Raw genomic sequence first — 18955 nt, 5'->3', positions numbered from 1 at the left:
CGTGTGGCTTCGTAAATCTATGACTTATCATTACTGTAAGTTGGGAAATCTTCTTCATTACAAATGGTTTGTTGTGGATGCAATGAACAATATATATGTATATATATGTTTAGATATTGCATGGTAAATGTAGAATTTATTCCCTTTATGATTCCTAATACTTGTAAAGTTTCGCATGATCAAGTGGTGGTTGGACTCACTGTTATGGTACAAATATAGGTTTACGTATTGCATGTGGTTTGTTTTGTTGAGTGGTGAGTGAGGTCCATGAAGTTATGAATTTTTTTTAGTTTTACAGGTTGAGTGGTTAGCATGTCAAGTTGGGGCCATTGTTGGCTTGGTTTGAATGGTGTTCACGGTTTTAGGTGTATGACACTATGTTTTGAGGGTTGTGGTTACGAACTGGATAGATGTTATAATACCTAGAGCATAAACATTGTTAGGAGTAAATGGAACAGTTGGGGAACTTCTAATTTTCTTAGGGTAAACATTATGCAGGAAAGGTTAGAGAATTTCGTATACCAGGAGCATATTTGAGACAAACCAAAGCTGGCAGAGTGCGGTGCAATAGACTGTGTTAAGGGTAGTCACTTTCGTGGGGTTAAATTAGGATGCGTTGATGAGGCATTAGGATGTTTTAGTTAGTGGAATTAGATTATATTTTAGGTATCAGAGGATTTATGATGTCTGTGGTTTTTCTTACGGTAGATTTTGTACCAGGAAGTATTATTATTATTATTTTTTTCTTTCCTTTTGGTCTACTGAGGCAGTGCTTTAATTTAAACAGGATAGTGAATTGTGTACTGGTGTGAGTGGGGTCCCTAGCTTTGATATTCTGATAGTATGCTTGTTTTGGCTTGTGTATTTTTCTAAGTACATATAGTTTGTTGGCTAATCTTCCCGTGGGATAAAAAGTTAATTAAATAACTTAGTTTGAATTGTAGTAGACCTTGTTTATGGGGTTGCAGTACTTTAAATAATCAGTGACAGTAATTGCATGTAGATTGATTCGTATAATAGGTTACGTAGAAACATACATTGTAAGTCTCGTTTTGCGTGCAAAGTAGTTTTGCTTTTAATGAATTCACGTGACCCTTCCTTCAAATTAAAAAGGTCCAGTAGTTATTATTTGTTAAGTAATTTAAGTTTATAATGATGTTATAAAATAACTATTTTTATAATGAAAGAATAGAATTTGTAATTAATGCATGTTAGATATTATAATATTACATTATATGCATGATACAGTAAAGTTTATCAAGTATTTTTTTTTATCATGAAAGTATTAGATAACGCATAGTAAGCATTTTAGGCTTTTAGATATTATTTATGTTACTTCCTTCGATTTTATTTTATTTTAGATATTATTTTAGGATTGTTATATATATCATTAAAGATTTGATGTTGATGCATGTTAGTTTGGTTAAATACGTATGAGAAATTTCCGTTAATTGTGTTTTGTTTTTAGAAGGGATAAACTGAAAATGATGTCCTTCGTTTATAAGAGACGGTAGAAGAGTTCGACTGTCCTGTTTTGGTGAACAGGTGTTGTCCTGTTTTGGTGAACAGGTGTTGTCCTGTTTTGGTGAACAGGTGTTGTCCTGTTTTGGTGAACAGGTGTTGTCCTGTTTTGGTGAACAGGTTTATGTGTCCTGTTTTGGTGAACAGGTATCCTGTTTTGGTGAACAGGTTTCGTACAGTAGAGTACCAAGGGACAAAGTGTCATATTGGATTGGTTGAGTTGTGATGGATACTTGATTAAATATGTTATGTTCTAGTATTACTTTGATGATTGCCAACTATTATGTTGATATTTTATTATGTGATGAATATGGTAGCTTACCCTTATTGTTTGTGTATGGGAACGCGATGATCGTATAATTCGTGTTGTTATACGGGAGCAGACGTTATTACANATGTTCCAGTTGATGATTAGAGCGGCAAGTAGTTGGGAGAAACTGGGAAAGATTTATTTTGTTTTCTTTCAAACATTTTCAATTTATTTGATTTATTGAGTTTGATTTTACAAGTTTGTAATAAATGCCTTACATTTGGATGTAATGGACTAAGATTTATTTCCCCTGGTATAAGAATTATAGGGAATTTCCTATAAGTATTTCTACTTAGAACATAATGAATTGCTTTTGACTTGTGTCATAATATCAAAATGGGATGTTACAATGACTATCACTTATAGTTAATCTTTTGGGTTACGGTCTTATTCCTTTTCGGACCATTCGGCCAACCATTTGACATTCTTCTGTTATTCAGTCTCACTTTTGATTTGAATGTCCGGTCATTATTTGTGTTAAGTCTTTGGTGGATAGTTCTATTCGTTGCCGGATCAGCCGGTCAACTANTATAAATGTTCNAGGGCATCCAGTTTTAGTTCTTGTTGGACCATTCGGTCATGTATCCTTGTCTCATTCCATCNTTTATTCTATCNTTGATNATCNGATNATTTTCTTGACANCCTTNCAGNNTGANAGTAATAATGAACNTNNATTGAATTTGGNTGANTAANGGAATTCCAATGGAGGAATGTCTCATGAANTGGTGATGATTGGTAAAGTATGTACATGGTCAGACCCTGTGTCGTCCTGATCCTGATATTCCGTGATGACGCTTTCTCAGGTAGAGAAAGGTTACTCATGTGTGGGAATGGCGGGAGGTCCGCGATCATACGAACAGATGATCGTTTGAGGACTAACCTCGGGTGACAACTGATAAGTAAAGGCAGCTATTACACCATACCGGGTGCTAGGGACGTCGGGCTACATGGTTCATACCGTCCGGACAGTGTCTTAGTGGTTGGTCATAAGTTGATGAACTTAGTATGCATGTGTAGTAATTGTGTGTATAACATGTTGATTTGGTTCTGTTTATTTGCTTACCTGTATGTTGAAAGGATTAATTAAATTTACATAAGCTTACCCTTATCTGTTGTGCTTTGTCTATGTTGTCGTTCGGTATCCGACCGTTCGATTATTCTCTTCATTGCAATGATCATCCTTTTGGGATGTGAGCAGAGGATACCTTGGAAGCTACTTTGGAAGGCACTCTGGAGGATGTTGTGCAGGCTGAGCAACCCGTGGAGGCCGTACCTGAAAGCTATGTAGACCCATCCGGCCTTTAGACTAGTTTATTTTATTTTCTTTTAGTTAACTAGCCGTCCGGTTCTGGTTTTGTAAAACCGTTAGGTCTATTTTGTAAATACTGTGTTTAATCTAACTGTTGTACAGTTTTAAATTTTAATGATATTTTCCTATCTCTTTTACCTCTATGCTTATTCACTACTGTTCTCCTTTATTGTTCATGTTAACTCCTAAAATGAATTATAGCTTTGGTTATATTTATTGGGACGTTACACATTAAATATGGTGAAGAAATTACAGTTAGATATAGTGAAAGATTTATGTTGTATTTAGAAAATGTAATTTAAGAAAATAATTAATTTATTTAAAGAATTTAAAATTTATTAAAGTAAAATGATTTATTTTGTTGTAGAATTTTAAAAAAGTATTTCAAACTGAATTAATAGAATTTGGAATTCATTAAAAGTTTAGCTCAAGTCAATTCATCTTGATTATGAGCTCGAGTTTACTTGACTTGAACTTCGGCTAGAGTCAACTTGTTTTTATCTATGACAAGAGATTCCAATCTACTCAGTTTAATATTTTGTCTGAGTCGACTCAACTCGACTCTTTGATTCACGCAGGCCAACCTAGACCTTCATCTTTAGTGAGTTTACTCTGCTTTCGGCATATACATACTTAGCTCAACCTTTGCATTGGGTTTACTCAACTTGACCTTCAACTAATGCCAAATTGTCTCAGACTTCAACCAGGGTTGACTTGTCTTGACTTAGTTTGACTTTTAATTAATGTTGACTTTTTTCAACCTCTAACCCAGGCCAACTGGTCTCGACCTTCGATTAGGTTAACTCAGCTTAGTCTTTTGCCAAAGTGAGCTCAGTTCAACCCTTTGGCTCCAACCGACTAGGCTTAACCTTTGGTGGGACCTACTTAGCTTGACCTTTAGCATGATCCTACTCAACTTAGTGTTGTTAAAATGGGTCACCTAGCCCAACCCACCACGTTTTGGCTACTTATGAGTTAACTCAACTCGACTCACTTATTAGCGAGCCAAAAAAAATTCAAACTTGCCTTGACTCACCACATGATAGTGGATTAAAAGGATCGACTTATTGACTTACTTAATTACAAGTTTTTTTTAATTAAAAAAGATACAAAATTTTTCTAATTCAATTCTAAGTAAACTTAAATCCAAAATAATGTTAAACTCCAAAAACAATAGAATAAGAAACAATACAAATCCAAAATCATCTTAAACTCCAAAATGTAATCTAAAAGCAAGCACAAAAAATAAAATTAGGTGGATTGGTGAGTCGACTCACCACGAGTTCAACCCGAGTGAGTTGGGTTCTTAGTGGACCAATTTGAAAATCGGTCCTTTATCGAAATTTCAATATTTCTTTTTTCTACCCAACTCGGCCCAAATCCATGGTGGATTGGTTGCTTACGGGTTCTAAACCATTTTAACAATATTAATTTAACCCGACCTTCGACTCACTTCAAACTTCGACCAAGGTCGACTTGTCTTGAACTTCGACTAAGATCAATTGGTCACAACCTTCGACTAGGGTTGATCCGTTTTGATCTTTGACCAAGTTCATTTCGCTCGACCTTTTACTCAGGTTAACTAAAAATTGTCCGTTTGACTTGGACCAGCTGTACTTGACCTTCAATACAAACCAACATGACTTGGTCTATACTTGAATCCAGTCAGCTCAATCGTTGAATCTAGTCAACTCGCTCTTTGACTTTAACTTAATCGACTTAACCTTCGACTCGTCTAGTCTGTTTTTAAAGTTCGACTAATTCTAAACATTAATTATTTATATTGATAATTATTTCAAAAATATAAAATATTAATTATTTAAATTTTATCAGTAAAATATCAAATAATTAATATCATCTATACAATAAAATATTTGATTACATCTTTATAGCATTCTATACAAAGTTTTCTCAAAAATGTTATTAGCATTAATATAGTACACTATCACCTATAATTAACTACAATTCTTTATGTTAACATTACTATAAATATTTCAAGTAAAATTATATTACTATAATTCATTTATATTAGATTTAACTTAGTAGAAATATTCATTTGCAATATATTATAACATGTAGATTAACTACTCTATAACATTTAAAAAAGATTAATCACATATTAATTTTATTTTCAATTTTAGAATATAAAATGCAGGCAGACTCCATATATTACATTAATAGATATAAATTATATTAATTACTATTGGAATTATAGACGTTTTGTTACATAAATTATATACTATTTTATTGAATACATTATAATTTAATATTTATATTAATTTTAATTATACTTTTAAAAGTAATATATGTGTGTAAAACAGAATGTGTAAATATTTCTTTAGTATTTTTTTTATTATTGAATGATTTTTTTCTTTAATACTTTTTTACATTAGTAAATACTCTTCAAATATTTTTTTAGTCTTTTAATTTTTATTAAAAATTAGAATTAATTTATTTTCAAATATTTAAATTAATTTAAATTTTTATTTTTAGAACTTTGTTAATTTAAATTTTTTAATTAAATTTTGTTATGTTTATTTAATATTTTAAACGCTTTTATTATTCATATTGAAATAAAAATATATTAAATTGGATAAACTATTAAAATGTTAGTATTAAACTGTTTGAAATATTAAATAAATTTAATTAAAAAAATTAAACTCACATCTTTTTAAAATAAAAAACTAAATTAGAATAAAATTTTAAAAAATAGTATTTGTAATTTTAACATAGAATTAAGAAAGTAATAACATATTTATCTCTAAAATATATAAAAGAAGATTATTTTTTTTGAATTTGAATTTTTGATTTTAAAATATAATAAAGACAAAATATAAAATAAATTTTTCTAAGAAAACAGTTAGAAAAATAATTATGTATTAATGATTATAAGTAGTTTTTACGTTTAAATTGATTTTCATAATTATTCATAAAGAACTTTAAATGTGTGCAGTTTTAATATTTAAAATATTTACTTATGCATATATAATAATTATGAAACTGATATCTTTCAAATAAATTTAAATATTTATAAGTTACCACATTTTAAAATAATATGTTAACATTAAAATTTATAAATAACATTAAAATACAATATTTATTAATATGACTGTTGAAGTAAATAGTTTTAGCATTTTTTAATATCATAATATGCCATTATTATTTTATATCAAAATTTATTTCCTATGAATGTTATAATTTTTTAAAAATGTGATTATCTTTATAATTTTTATACATCTGAATTTAAAATTATAATCCTTTTTAATATCTCTAAGATCTCTCATTACAACCATTTGTTTTGATTTTAAAAAGCTTACCTCAAGAATATTGTTTTTATCAGTATTTCACATTCTATGATTCTATGTGAAATATTATATATGAATTGAAATATATATTAACATTAAAATTTGAATTCTTCCCGTTAATAAAACTTTAACTTCACTTAACATATGACTATAGAGATATATTATTTGAAAATTACTTAAATGTTTTAAGTAATATAATTTATTAACTATTAAATCAGCACTATTGTTCTTATGAAAATAAATATTAGGAATTGTCATTTTAAAATTATTTTATAATATACTATATCAATACTTACGGACCATTAAATACTAAATTTATTTTATAAATAAAATACTAATAAGTTATATTCAATATTGTTTATACAATAATTTTTTAAATTATATATACTATATAAAGAGATTTTTTTTGTCCATTTTTAATTTTTAATTTTATATTTTAAATATTTTTTAAATTAAAATAATTATCTTATCAATTTTATCATTTATAGATTCTTTAATTTTATCTTTTTTATTATGATTTGATCATATTTTAATTATAAAATTATTTAATAGTTATAGTAATAATAGTTTTTTATCATAAAATAAAAGTAAATACATGTGAAATATTAAACATTATATATATATATATATAGTATAATAAATATTATATTTATTACTTTTTTTGGACGATAGTATATTACATTAATGATATGACACATTATTATTAATTAGTCATCAATGCTAATTTATTATACATTGATTGAATAGTAATAATATCATTTATAAATGATATTATTTACACAGTAAATTTTTTAAAATTTTCTATGTACTATTTGCTTTTGCTATTAAAAAATATTATATATAAAAAAAATTATATTAGGTATACTAATAATTTAATTATTTTCATTTTTAAATATATTTTTAATATATCTATAACATACTATATTTTTCAGAAGTATTAATTTCTGGTTTTTCCGAACAAACTTTGCAAATTCCACTGATTATCTTGATTATGAAAGAAATATATAGAATTCGTATTTAATATTTATTTTTAAGTATAACTATTACAGAAGAAATATAAAACTATAATAAATATATACCAATAATTCTGTGAATTTTATTAACATGTTTAGACAAACTCTTCTCCTAAGTGCTTCTAAGGAAAAAAGTTCTATCAAAATTAATATATAATTTTTTTTTATGTATTTGTAATTTAATTTATGTCAAAACTTAGTTATTTTTAAGAGCTTAAATATAAAGTAAAAAGTGAAAATAATAATAAAAAAGAAGAGTGGACAGATGTCAGGATGGGCAGTGCATGAATAGGATAAGCTTATCAAAACTGAATCTCATTCTTTTTTGAAACCAAACCAAACCCAATTTTAGCATATATTTGTTTTACCTCCTTTTTCAAAATACTAATTAATTAATGTTATAGCACTAGGGGCATATCAGGAAAATACATTTTTCAGACCTATTTAAGAATAAACTAAAAAAATAAAATAGAAAAGAAATCAAATCTATTGCGAGAAGGGAGCGCCATCGTGTTTGTATCCTAAATCTCACCATTTTTCTTCCCATAATTCTCACTCTCAGCAATTTTATTTTCCTTCAAACTCATTGGTAAGTCTCACATATTTTTTTATTTTTTTCTATGTCAGCAATATTCCTTTCCAATATTTTTCTGCTTTATTTTTTAACCCGATTGTCCCTGCAAATTAAAAAACAATTTTTTCCATCCAAAATTCAATATTTAATATAAACCACAATCTTAACCAAAATTCTCCTCCTGTAAACTCTGCAATTTCATCCAATTTGTGAAGATTTTTTTACTGAATTGTAAAATTAGGGTTTGGATTTTGTGCCTTGTTTTCCCTCTTTCCTTTGGGGTTTTGGGAGGAAGGTAAAAAATTTGCAATCTAGTGCAAAATTTAAAGAGGAAAGTAAAACAATGTGTGGGTTTCATTTATGAGCAATACTCAGTTGATTTTGAAATTTGAATTTGAATTGTGTTGATGTACTATGAAAGTAGAAAAAGGAAATATGGTGATTGTATTGTATTGAGGGTGTAGAGAGAGGGAAGATTTATGAAGTTACCACTTATGATAAGACATGCCATAATAGGATCACCCTAGGGGTTATATTAACCTGACTTCACACAAATGTTCAAATTGCAGTTCTTCTTGTTCTTCAATCTGCACTGAGACCTAAACATGAGCATGTCGGGATCTGACATGGTAACCAGGGACCAATTCTTGGTTGGGATGCATAACCCTCAATCCCAACCTCAACAACAACAACAACCTCAACTTCATCAAAACATGCGTATGGACTATGCTGCTGCTGATGGGGCTGGGGTATTCGCCTCCCCTACCATCAACATCAACAACATCAACGGCGGCGAATCCTCTCCAGTGAGTGTGCCTCCTGGCTTGGGCCTGGGCCAGACCCATCCCCAGGCCATGGTGGATAACTCCACTGAGACACTCAAGAGAAAGAGGGGAAGACCCAGGAAGTACGGGCCTGATGGTGGCATGAATTTGAGCTTGAACACTACCTCTCCTCCTGGTGGCGCCACGGTGCCTGTTGGCCATTCCGGTGGGGCATTTCCGGCGGCTCCTCTCTCTGATTCTGCCTCAGCCGGTACCGGGAAGCGTAGGGGCAGACCTCGTGGTTCTGTTAACAAGAACAAGAAAAACTCAAAGTTTTCTGGTAACTACTTTTTCTTTTGTCTTCAATTTTCCTTTCTCTTTTCTTCTTGTCTGTTGTTTTATAGGATAAGCTTTACTGTTTTTTTTTTTTTTTTTTCCTTTAAAAACTGTATATACTTCCGACAGCAGCATGTTTTTTTTTTTTTTTCTTGGACTTGCAGTTTTTTATTTGCTTAGTTTTTTCTTCTTGTCTATGGAGGGGTATTTGTTATTATATTTCTTTATTATTTATCTATCTATATATAATTTGTGATCTATTATTCCATGGTTATCAATTCCCTGATTTTCAAAATTACTCTTTTGCCCGTGTGTCATGTGCTGTTGTTCCCATTTGTTCAGTGTATTTTATTTTTGTGTTCCTGAATGTGCGATCTCTCATTTTCTGGTATACAATGCTATATTGGATATATACTTGCTATTTTAGATTGCTACTTTCTAATTTATATTTATTATTATTTTTGAAAAAAATCTGCTTCGTTTTGCCCATAAATTTATGGATTAAATTTCAGTACTTGGGATGGTATCCTCTGATTGAATCTTTGTGCAGGGCCAGGAGGTTTCTTTACTCCGCATGTCATTACCGTGAAAGCTGGAGAGGTATCTGCTTAATTTTATAAAATACCAACTAAATTATTTTGGTTGAGAATTACTGCTGTGTGGTCTTCTATTTTTTTACATAATTTGGTTTTCTTTGTTTGTGCATTCCTTGTTCATTAACTCCTGTTCGATGCTCTAAATACATTTATATTTTAATTAAAGCTGTAATTTGATGTACTTTTTGATGAATGTTGTTGGTGATAGGGATATTGTGATAAATACGTTTTTTCTGTTGTGAACTTTATGAAATTGCCAAGTACGAGCTTACTTAGATTAGCTATTTTTGTAACTTTGTATGAATCGCATAAATGGAAGATTTATATAGAAGTGTTATTAATTGTAGAAAACACCCGGTACAATTTGATATTTAAAAGGAAGAAATGAATTATGAATATGATGCAAGTTGGTGAAGCTCACAAGTCCAGCTCACAAAAATCCACAAATTTAACATAAATTCTCGAAATTGAAAACCTTCATCTGATGTATAAATGTAACCCTGTTATGACTTTTCTGGTTGTATTCTGCTGGAACCTAATATTGTGTTTTTTTAATGTATATTTTGATATTCAGGATTTGTCAGCAAGAATTATGTCAATTTCCCAGAGTGGTTCAAGAAATATTTGCATTTTAAGTGCAAATGGATCCATATCTAATGTGACACTTCGACAGCCTGCATCGTCTGGTGGAACTGTGACTTATGAGGTTCGTCTTAGCCAAAATTATATATTTATCAATTATTTTGTTGCTCTAAATGCAGATTCTTTTGACAAATTTAGTGTGTTTCCAGTTTCGACATTCTTATTGATTGTATTTGTTTTGGTGTCCTGTGATCGCTATCTATATCAAAGTGTTTTAGTGTAAGAAATTTGATTCTAAAACTTTGTTTCCTTAATGCCTGAAATGCATGGCTATTGGTTGGAAAAATTTATGATCATGTCACAATAAGCTAGTTGCATGCTCATAGTGGACAATTAGATCTGTTCTTAGTCTTTTGTATATACTTGTTATTGTTTTCAGGGGCGATTTGAGATCTTATCACTTGGTGGTTCTTTGTTTCTTACTGAAAATGGTTCTCTTGGCGAAAGGAGTGGGGGCCTGAGTGTGTCCTTGTCAGGGCCAGACGGCCGCGTCTTGGGGGGTGGAGTTGCAGGTCTTTTGGTGGCTGCCTCCCCTGTTCAGGTGCGTTTTCTTTATTCATCTATGTATGTTTTATTCACACGTTGTTTAAAGAAGAAAAAATGTTCACAAATTTATAAAAGCTCGTAATCCCTCATCTTTAAGTGCATGTTATGTGTTTGTCAGTTTGTTTGGCCTCTAAATGTGGTGTCTATTGTTGTAGATTGTTTTGGCTAGTTTTGTTTCCGATGGCAAGCCATCCAAGTCTGCAAAGCGGATGAGGAATGTATCTGCAGCAGAAAAGGTTTCAACAGCTGGTGGCCAAAGCAGCTCACCATCAAGGGGCACTCTGAGTGAATCTTCAGGTGGGGTCGGGAGTGGGAGCCCACTAAACCAAAGCACAGGAGACTGCATCAACAATATCAACAATATCAACAGCACCACCCCAACGCCAGGCTTTTCAGGCATGCCCTGGAAATAAACTTTACTCTTCACTCATCACTGTTTTCTGTAGTGTCACATCAGGTTCTACTCACTTGTCATGGTATTACTCATTGAAGACACCTGTTACATTATTAGCTTTGTGTAATGTTAGTTGGAGGATTAACATTTGAGGGATAATACATATGATCTTGTAGCTTAATTTGGTTAGATATTGCAACAGATATTAGTGTATGTGCTCTTGGGTGATTCGCGAGATTCTGGCAGAATGTAGTTGTGTTCTAGGACCATCGTGTAGGATCATGATTAGATATTAGTTGTTTTATTGGAATTTGTTGTCGGTCCATGTGTCCAAACTTTCTCTTGTTGCCCAGTTGTTTGGTGGTAATAATACTTAATCTAGTTAGTCTCTTACCCTCCGTAATTTTATGATCATTATTATTAGGCTGTTATATTGTTTTTATACTATTTCCTAATCTGTTATCAGTCATGATCGCCAAACATTTTCCTGCATAACATCATTAAAACTAAGGCCGTTTGTTTAACCTTTTCAAATGGGCAATTTCAAGTTGTGTGAAAGTATTTTTTAGAGATTTTATAGAAAATATAAAAGAATTTTCGTTTGGAAAATAAAAAAAAAATGTATTTTATTTTTTAAAGCATTGAATTTTTTTTTTCACTATCCACAAAATTTGTTCGAAATCATCTGAAATATGATATATATTTTTTTCAAGTCTAAGATTTTGTAATGTAATAAATGTCAGAACAAAGGGGTCTTTAATATCTATTTATAACATGACCTTATAGAGCTAAACTTCATTTACACCTTTATAAAACTTCAGACATTTGTAGCAACTTTTCATCCGAATAATGAAAAGCTATATTAATGGATGACTTGGAAAAGGCAACATTAGCTCAAGGGAATTATGTAAAGATTAAATCATTTTATTATCACATAGAAATCGTTACATTGATTGTTTCTATGGACAAGCTGAAATAAGCAGACACTGAGAATGGATAAGTAGACGGAAACAAATTGAGACACGAGTGGAGTGAGCAATTAAGGAAATGTTTTTTTTTATCTTATTTCTTCTTGGTAGGATAAGAAGCCATCTTATAGATTCCACAGATTCCTTCAGGTTTTCCGATGTTTCTCCTCATTCTTATATACCCTTTCTCTCCCCACTTAGATCCCCATGAATTTTTCACGATGATATAATCCACTCCTTTTGAAGTTCCGTATCCAACAGCTGCCACTCCGTGATCTAAGTCAGTTCCGCAATGTCCATCAAAAACACCCTAAATACAGCAATCAATTAAACTCAGTTTATTAAAACTAGTTTCTTCTATAAGAAAAAAGTAGCCATATTTGCCATAATAGTAACACTTGGTTTATAATTTAACGTACCCCACTGTAAAATTGGAAATCTCTGCTTGAAGCCTCTATGGCCACACTGAGGGGTTGGTTCGCAAGAGCCTTCAATAGGCTCTGTTCATTGTTTTGTGGGACGTCATGGTACCCGCTAATTGTGACAACTTCAGTTTCTTCCTGGTGATATGGAACAGGTGAAAGACTTTTAGCTTATCTATCTGATAGCGATGTTACTTTAAACTTGAATTTTGTTTAGGTTACCTTCGTCATCTCGCAAGTACCTTCCTCCATAATGTAAGGATAGTCTTCCTCTTTATGGAGTCCACCGTTTTCCACTATAAAAGAGAATGCATAATCCATGAGCCCCCCATTGCAACCACTGTTGTAAGTTCTGTCACAGTCAATCAATTCTTGCTCAGACAATGATGTCAAATTTCCCGTCACAATTTGGTTTATTCCTTCAACCGCTGCAACTGTGGAAAATGCCCAGCAGCTGCCTGCAACAATCAACATGGTAACCATGTCATTAATGGCTGGATGATATCATATAGAGCTGTTATAATCTCTATTTGACATGGAATCATGTTTCTTATTATTGTGTCACAGTGAAAAGCTAGAATCTCAAACAATATAATAATTTCTTGAGTAGGACCATGAATAATAATTACGATATATGTATATATATACTTACCACATGAACCTTGGTTCTTGACTTGCGTTACAGCACCCTTCTTTCTCCAATCCACTGACTTTGGCAATTCAACATCCTTGTAAGTGAATTCTTGTGGGGATTCTCTCCTTCTAGAGTAGTCAACCTTAAGCCCTAGATATTTGTTCTTGAACTCTTGGTGGCTCAAATCAGCAAACTCGTTCAACCCAAGCCAGTAGTTGCTGATCATGTTGTTTCTCTCATCTATGTGCTTTAAGTTGTCTTTGAAAATGTCGAACCTCAGCAGCTTCTCCTCAATGCTCTCGTAAATCTTGCCGTGCCTAGACATCCACGATTCAAAGAGTTGAATGAGCTTATCCATGGAGTTTAAGTCCTCCGATGAGTACCCCACAATGGAGAAATCGCGTCCAAAAGCCAAAAATGAGAACAGGCAGAAGGAACAGACAAGGAGAAGTAACTTAGAGGAGGAGAAAGCCATTGCTATGGTTCTTGAAATAGGCAAGGGATGAAGAAGAACATGAAAGAGAGCCTTATATACATATAGGTTTTGTTTGGTTTTAGATTTTGGGATTGTTATGAGTAGTATGCTTCAAGCATGCACGTTCTTTTGACGTGGCTTTACATCAAAGCATAATAATAATACTATATCACATGCCGTAATTTCGGTGCAGTAGGAGAACTTATTCGGATACTATATATTTTACTTATGTTTCGGACCAACTAGATTAATGCAAGACAAAGGCTTCAAACATTGATAGAACACATATGTAAATATTATATATATATATATATATATATATATATATATATATATATATATCTTTCTGGTGAAAGGTTAAAAAACGTGTTAGAAGGATTACTTGGTTGAGATTTCTCTTTGAAAGAACAACAACTGTGTTTAAAATTTTCCATAAAGAAAATAATATCTGCACTGATTCAAGAGAATGAGGTAGTTCTAGGACCATGTAAGATCATGAGATGGTGGAAACGTTTTCATCTCGGGTTCTTGAAATTTGTAATCGATTCTTAAGTTGAAAAATATCCTAGTTGTTTCGGTGGTAATAATACCTAATCTATTTAGTCTTCACTCTACCTTCACAATCTTATGAAGGTTAATATTATTTACATTAAACTGGTCGAGGTTTGTTGGTCGAAGATAGAGTAGCAGGAATTTTTCATTCTATTTCTTATTCTATTGAATTAATAAGATTGTTAATCACATTCTGCAAATTATGAAAGCTAAGACTGATCTTTAACCATTTCGACAACGTAATTTTAAAGTTGTGTCAAAAAGTTCTTTACTTATTTAGAAATATAATACACAGATTTCTATAACAATTACTTCTTCTTCTTCTTCTTTTTTTATTTTTTATTTTTAATTTTTATCGTTATCTTCTAGACGTTATTCGAAGTAATTGTTTAAAATAATTAGAAATATAGTTTTTTTTAATGTTTTGCTGTTTTACAAATTTTAAACAAATAGTAAAAATATTAAAAGTCACGTTTTTTTAAAATTAATCCATCTATAACAAATGCTAAAACCTTGGATTATTTTTTTCTCTCATACTTCTGTTATTGTAATCATTTATATTTTGAATATCGATTATCAGTGTCTTAAACAAATATAATAAAGAGGCTATGTTTTTTTTTAATTAAATAATTTGATAAATGTTAAAACAAAGGTTTTTGTTTCTCATAATCATGTTATTGATACCACATTATCAGGTAGATATAGTAATAGAGAACTCTTAGGATTTGGTCTGATATCCTGTTAAAATTTTGGGTGCATAAAAATTTCGCAATACAGAATAATGTTATAATTTTTTCTTTTAATTACAGTGTATGAGATTATTCTTTTAGGACAACCCTAAATGAAAGGTATGCTTTGTTCTTGATCATATATATATATATATATATATATATATATATATATATGTGTGTGTGTGTGTGGTCTGAGTTCTGTACCTTTCGGTTTTGGAAAGGAAATATAGAAGAATGAAGAAGGAAAAATTCCTGAAGATTCAAGGGAAATTTTTATTATGATTATGTGGGAAAAGTTACATTGTTTTGAAGGAAAAGCTGAAACAGGTAGAATGAAGGAAAGAAACTGAGACACAACAATGGGGTAAGCATATTATGATGAATCTTATTTCTTCTTAGTGGGATAAGAAGCCATCTTGTAGATTCCACAGATTCCCTCAGGCTTTCCAATGTTTCTCTTCATTCTAATGTATCCTTTTTCTCCCCACTTAGAACCCCATGAATTCTTCACAATGATATAGTCCACACCTTTCGCAGTTCCGTATCCCACAGCTGCTACACCATGATCTAGGTCACTTCCGCAATGTCCATCGAAAACACCCTACGTTAATTTTAAACAAAAAAAAAACATGTTTTAGATGAAACCAGTTTCTCTGATAAGAATAACCACGTGTTTGTAGTAGTTTATAGTAAAACATACCCCGCTATAAAATTGGAAATCTCTGCCTGAAGCGTCTATGGCCACACTGAGGGGTTGGTTTGCAAGAGCCTTCAATAGGCTCTGTTCATTGTTCTGTGGCACGTCATGGTACCCGCTAATAGTAACAACTTCAGTTTCTTCCTGTGGAACAAACGATCGAAAATATGTTAATGGGCAAGTTTAATAACATCCTATGACGGTGCTAGGTTAGGTTAGAGTTGATGTTTGCTTAGATTACCTTTGTCATCTCGCAGGTACCTTCCTCCATGATGTAAGGGTAGTCTTCCTCTTTATGGAGTCCACCGTTTTCTACTATAAAGGAGAATGCGTAGTCCATGAGACCCCCATTGCAACCATTGTTGTAAGTTCTGTCACAGTCAATCAACTCTTGCTCAGACAATGATGTCAAATTTCCGGTCACAATCTGGTTTATTCCCTCAACTGCTACAACAGTGGAAAATGCCCAGCAGCTACCTGAAGCAATAATCGACAATTAATTATGAACAAAAGACCATGAAGTTTGTAACAATACTGAAAATACCTGGGTGGTGGTTCCATATTTGTCGAATAGGGTCGATCACCATAAGACAAGTTCTGATGTACTATTTTAGGGTTTGAATTTGAATTTAACTCAATCAAATTCTTATAACGTTTATACACAGTATTTTATCCAAGAAATGAAGTGTTTCTACAAAAATCATTGAAGAATATTTGGTATAACAGATATACTTACCACATGAACCTTGGTTTTTGACTTGTGTTACAGCACCCTTCTTTCTCCAATCCACCGACTTTGGCAATTGAACGTCTTTGTAAGTGAACTCTTCTGGGGATTCTCTGGTTCTAGAGTAGTCAACCTTAAGACCAAGATACTTGTTCTTAAACTCTTGGTGGCTCAAATCAGCAAACTCGGTCAAGCCAAGCCAGTAGCTGGTGGTCACCTTGTTCCTCTCATCTATGTGCTTTAGGTTATCCTTGAAAATCTCAAACCTAAGCAGCTTCTCCTCAATGGTCTCGTAGATCTTGCCGTGTCTTGACATCCAGGATTCAAAGAGTTGAATGAGCTTGTCCATGGACTTTAAGTCCTCAGATGAATAGCCCACAATGGAGAAATCCCGGCCAAAGGATAAGGAAGCAAATAGGAAGAAGGAAGCAAGAAGAAGAAGTAGCTTGGAGGAGAAAGCCATGGCTAGAGTTGTTGAAGTGTGAGTAGAAGAGAAGAACATAAGAAGAAAGGGATGAAGAAGAATGGGAAAATTAGAGGACTATATATATATAGGTTGTGTGATGATACTTTGAAGTAAAGTCTGTTGAGAGTGTTCTTGGAGGGCACACTGAGTAGTAGTAGTAGTCTTCAAGTATATTTTTCTTGCTGTCTTTACATCAAAGCATAATAATACTAAGTTATGCCTTTGATTATTAATATATAAATGTGTCACCAGATTGTGAAAAAATATAAATCTTAAATGAACGTAAAAATGTGTTATTCTATTATTATTTATTACTTTTATTTTTTAGGAACATAACGGTATTACGAATGATGTTAAACTTTGTTCCATACAATAGGATCATTTTACATAAAACGAAATTACAAAGATGATTTGAAGAGATCCTTAACATGCTCGTTGTTGTAATAAATTAAATCCCTCGAGTGCTCAATACTAAGAAAAGTCGAACAATGTGATTTGTGTAATTGAGAGAATAAATAATCAAGTTATATATATAGCACTTTAAGTTTGACCTAAATTACAAGTGTTTTTAAAGGTTTGATGCGTACAAATATTTGACTTAAATATAAGTCTATTTTAACTTTAAAATTATAAAAATACTAATTAACACGTTACCACATACACATATATAGAGAGAGTTAAAACCATCAATTTGTAATTAAATACTTATATGTTATTATGTATAATACATGCATTATACTATTATTTATATGAACAGATTGACATATTATACTAAAAAGATTTTGTAAAAAAAAAAAACATAAATTTTAGTTTTTTGTTTTTTTTTTTCAAATATTGGTTTATAACCATCTTCTTGTAAAAGACCCAGGTGCTAGTTTTTCTTTTTAAAAGGAAAAAAAATTCAGGTTATATATAATTTTTAATCCAAAACTTTAAAATAATAAATTTATATGTATTTTTTTATGTAATGTTTATTTTTATCTAATCTGAAAATTGTACTCATATTTAAATTATTCACAACAATGCGTTTAGCTATATAATAGAAGTAACTTTTAGGAAATTATTTCTTTGAAAAAAAAAATGACATATATTCTAAGAGTAAATAATATACACTAATATTTAATGTGATATTACATTATCACCGAATTTGTCTTTATTATGTATGCCATTTTATTGATTTCTTTATAACTGGATCATGTACGGGTCCCGCTATAGTTTCTATATTGGAATTTAATTCGAATATAAAGAAAAGAAAAAAGACATTAAGATGAGTGTAGTTGGATATTATGTGAGGAAATTTTGGCCAATATTATGTGAAATGTATATAAAGGAAAGAGAGAAAAATATTATATTAAAATTATGAGAATAAAAGATAATTTTATTTTTCAATGTGGTCAATACTTAAGCTTGTGTTTTTGTCCGTGGTCTTCGGTATTTGTCATTGTTATTATTGCTCTTTTATTATGTATGGTTCCTGTCAATACAGCCCAAGGTAGCTATGATAACAGAGAGTACGTACAGCGTACGTACATGTAGTTCATACGCTAACTTGTTGCATATCCTAAGTCCTAACGGTTACCCATTATTGTATATAGCCGTACCAAATTATTTCCTTTTTTTTCTATATAAATTTCTCACGTTCAAATTTTTTTATCCATTTAAAACGTTCCAAAATAAATTCTCAACATTCCTTACTAATTCTTATTTTCTCACACACTCTAGAGAAGTGTAAAATAAATCTTGAAATTTTCTTTAGTTAAATTTTATTTTAAATATCACATTTTCAAATGTTTTTGTCTTTCAGTATAAATTTGAGATGGATACGTTTATTCATGCATAGAAATAAACCATGCTAAGAAATCAAATTATTCAATTGGCAATTTCATTCTTATATATATTTTTTATTGAATTTAATCTTTATGGTAACTTATTTTCTTAAATTAACTTTCAAATATCAAAATCTTAAATTTGAG

The 18955-nt window shown here is 31.1% G+C and overlaps 3 protein-coding genes across 4 annotated transcripts; 1 reads left to right on the top strand and 2 right to left on the bottom strand.

Annotated features, from left to right (window-relative positions):
• Positions 1 to 7918: 7918 nt before the first annotated feature.
• LOC106759666 (AT-hook motif nuclear-localized protein 10) lies at positions 7919 to 11713 on the top strand. Of its 2 annotated transcripts, XM_014642956.2 has the most exons (6): positions 7919 to 8047; positions 8602 to 9136; positions 9683 to 9732; positions 10303 to 10434; positions 10750 to 10911; positions 11072 to 11713. In XM_014642956.2, the coding sequence occupies exons 2-6, from the start codon at positions 8638 to 8640 to the stop codon at positions 11327 to 11329; spliced, it is 1101 nt and encodes a 366-aa protein (XP_014498442.1). In that variant the 5' UTR covers positions 7919 to 8047; positions 8602 to 8637; the 3' UTR covers positions 11330 to 11713. The 2 variants fall into 2 exon arrangements, with proteins under 2 accessions (XP_014498442.1, XP_014498443.1); XM_014642957.2 differs by lacking the exon at positions 7919 to 8047 and having other exon boundaries at positions 8502 to 9136.
• Positions 11714 to 12213: 500 nt separating this feature from the next.
• On the bottom strand, positions 12214 to 13875 carry LOC106760795 (cysteine protease XCP2). The gene is made up of 4 exons (XM_014644222.2): positions 13353 to 13875; positions 12923 to 13158; positions 12698 to 12838; positions 12214 to 12588 (listed from the first exon to the last, which is right to left on the bottom strand). Exons 1-4 carry the CDS (start codon positions 13807 to 13809, stop codon positions 12373 to 12375), a joined length of 1050 nt encoding a protein of 349 aa, XP_014499708.1. The 5' UTR covers positions 13810 to 13875; the 3' UTR covers positions 12214 to 12372.
• A 1466-nt stretch (positions 13876 to 15341) lies between these two features.
• On the bottom strand, positions 15342 to 17047 carry LOC106762545 (cysteine protease XCP2). The gene is made up of 4 exons (XM_014646516.2): positions 16526 to 17047; positions 16031 to 16266; positions 15793 to 15933; positions 15342 to 15693 (listed from the first exon to the last, which is right to left on the bottom strand). The coding sequence occupies exons 1-4, from the start codon at positions 17016 to 17018 to the stop codon at positions 15478 to 15480; spliced, it is 1086 nt and encodes a 361-aa protein (XP_014502002.2). The 5' UTR covers positions 17019 to 17047; the 3' UTR covers positions 15342 to 15477.
• Positions 17048 to 18955: the final 1908 nt, after the last annotated feature.

This window comes from Vigna radiata, chromosome 5 (assembly GCF_000741045.1).
Source record: "Vigna radiata var. radiata cultivar VC1973A chromosome 5, Vradiata_ver6, whole genome shotgun sequence".
NCBI classification, from domain to species: domain Eukaryota; kingdom Viridiplantae; phylum Streptophyta; class Magnoliopsida; order Fabales; family Fabaceae; genus Vigna; species Vigna radiata.
Note: the sequence above shows the minus strand (reverse complement) of the source record. Positions and strands in the feature narration are given on the sequence as shown.

Excerpts from the sequence above, each read along its gene's own strand:
- LOC106759666 (XM_014642956.2), top strand. The coding sequence starts at position 8,638 with ATGAGCATGTCGGGATCTGACATGGTAACCAGGGACCAATTCTTGGTT. Across the intron at positions 9,137-9,682 it reads GAAAAACTCAAAGTTTTCTG|GGCCAGGAGGTTTCTTTACT; the intron begins GTAACTACTTTT and ends ATCTTTGTGCAG. Across the intron at positions 10,912-11,071 it reads TGGCTGCCTCCCCTGTTCAG|ATTGTTTTGGCTAGTTTTGT; the intron begins GTGCGTTTTCTT and ends CTATTGTTGTAG.
- LOC106760795 (XM_014644222.2), bottom strand. The coding sequence starts at position 13,809 with ATGGCTTTCTCCTCCTCTAAGTTACTTCTCCTTGTCTGTTCCTTCTGC. Across the intron at positions 13,159-13,352 it reads CAAGAACCAAGGTTCATGTG|GCAGCTGCTGGGCATTTTCC; the intron begins GTAAGTATATAT and ends TGATTGTTGCAG. Across the intron at positions 12,839-12,922 it reads GTACTTGCGAGATGACGAAG|GAAGAAACTGAAGTTGTCAC; the intron begins GTAACCTAAACA and ends CCATATCACCAG.
- LOC106762545 (XM_014646516.2), bottom strand. The coding sequence starts at position 17,018 with ATGTTCTTCTCTTCTACTCACACTTCAACAACTCTAGCCATGGCTTTC. Across the intron at positions 16,267-16,525 it reads CAAAAACCAAGGTTCATGTG|GTAGCTGCTGGGCATTTTCC; the intron begins GTAAGTATATCT and ends TTATTGCTTCAG. Across the intron at positions 15,934-16,030 it reads GTACCTGCGAGATGACAAAG|GAAGAAACTGAAGTTGTTAC; the intron begins GTAATCTAAGCA and ends TTTGTTCCACAG.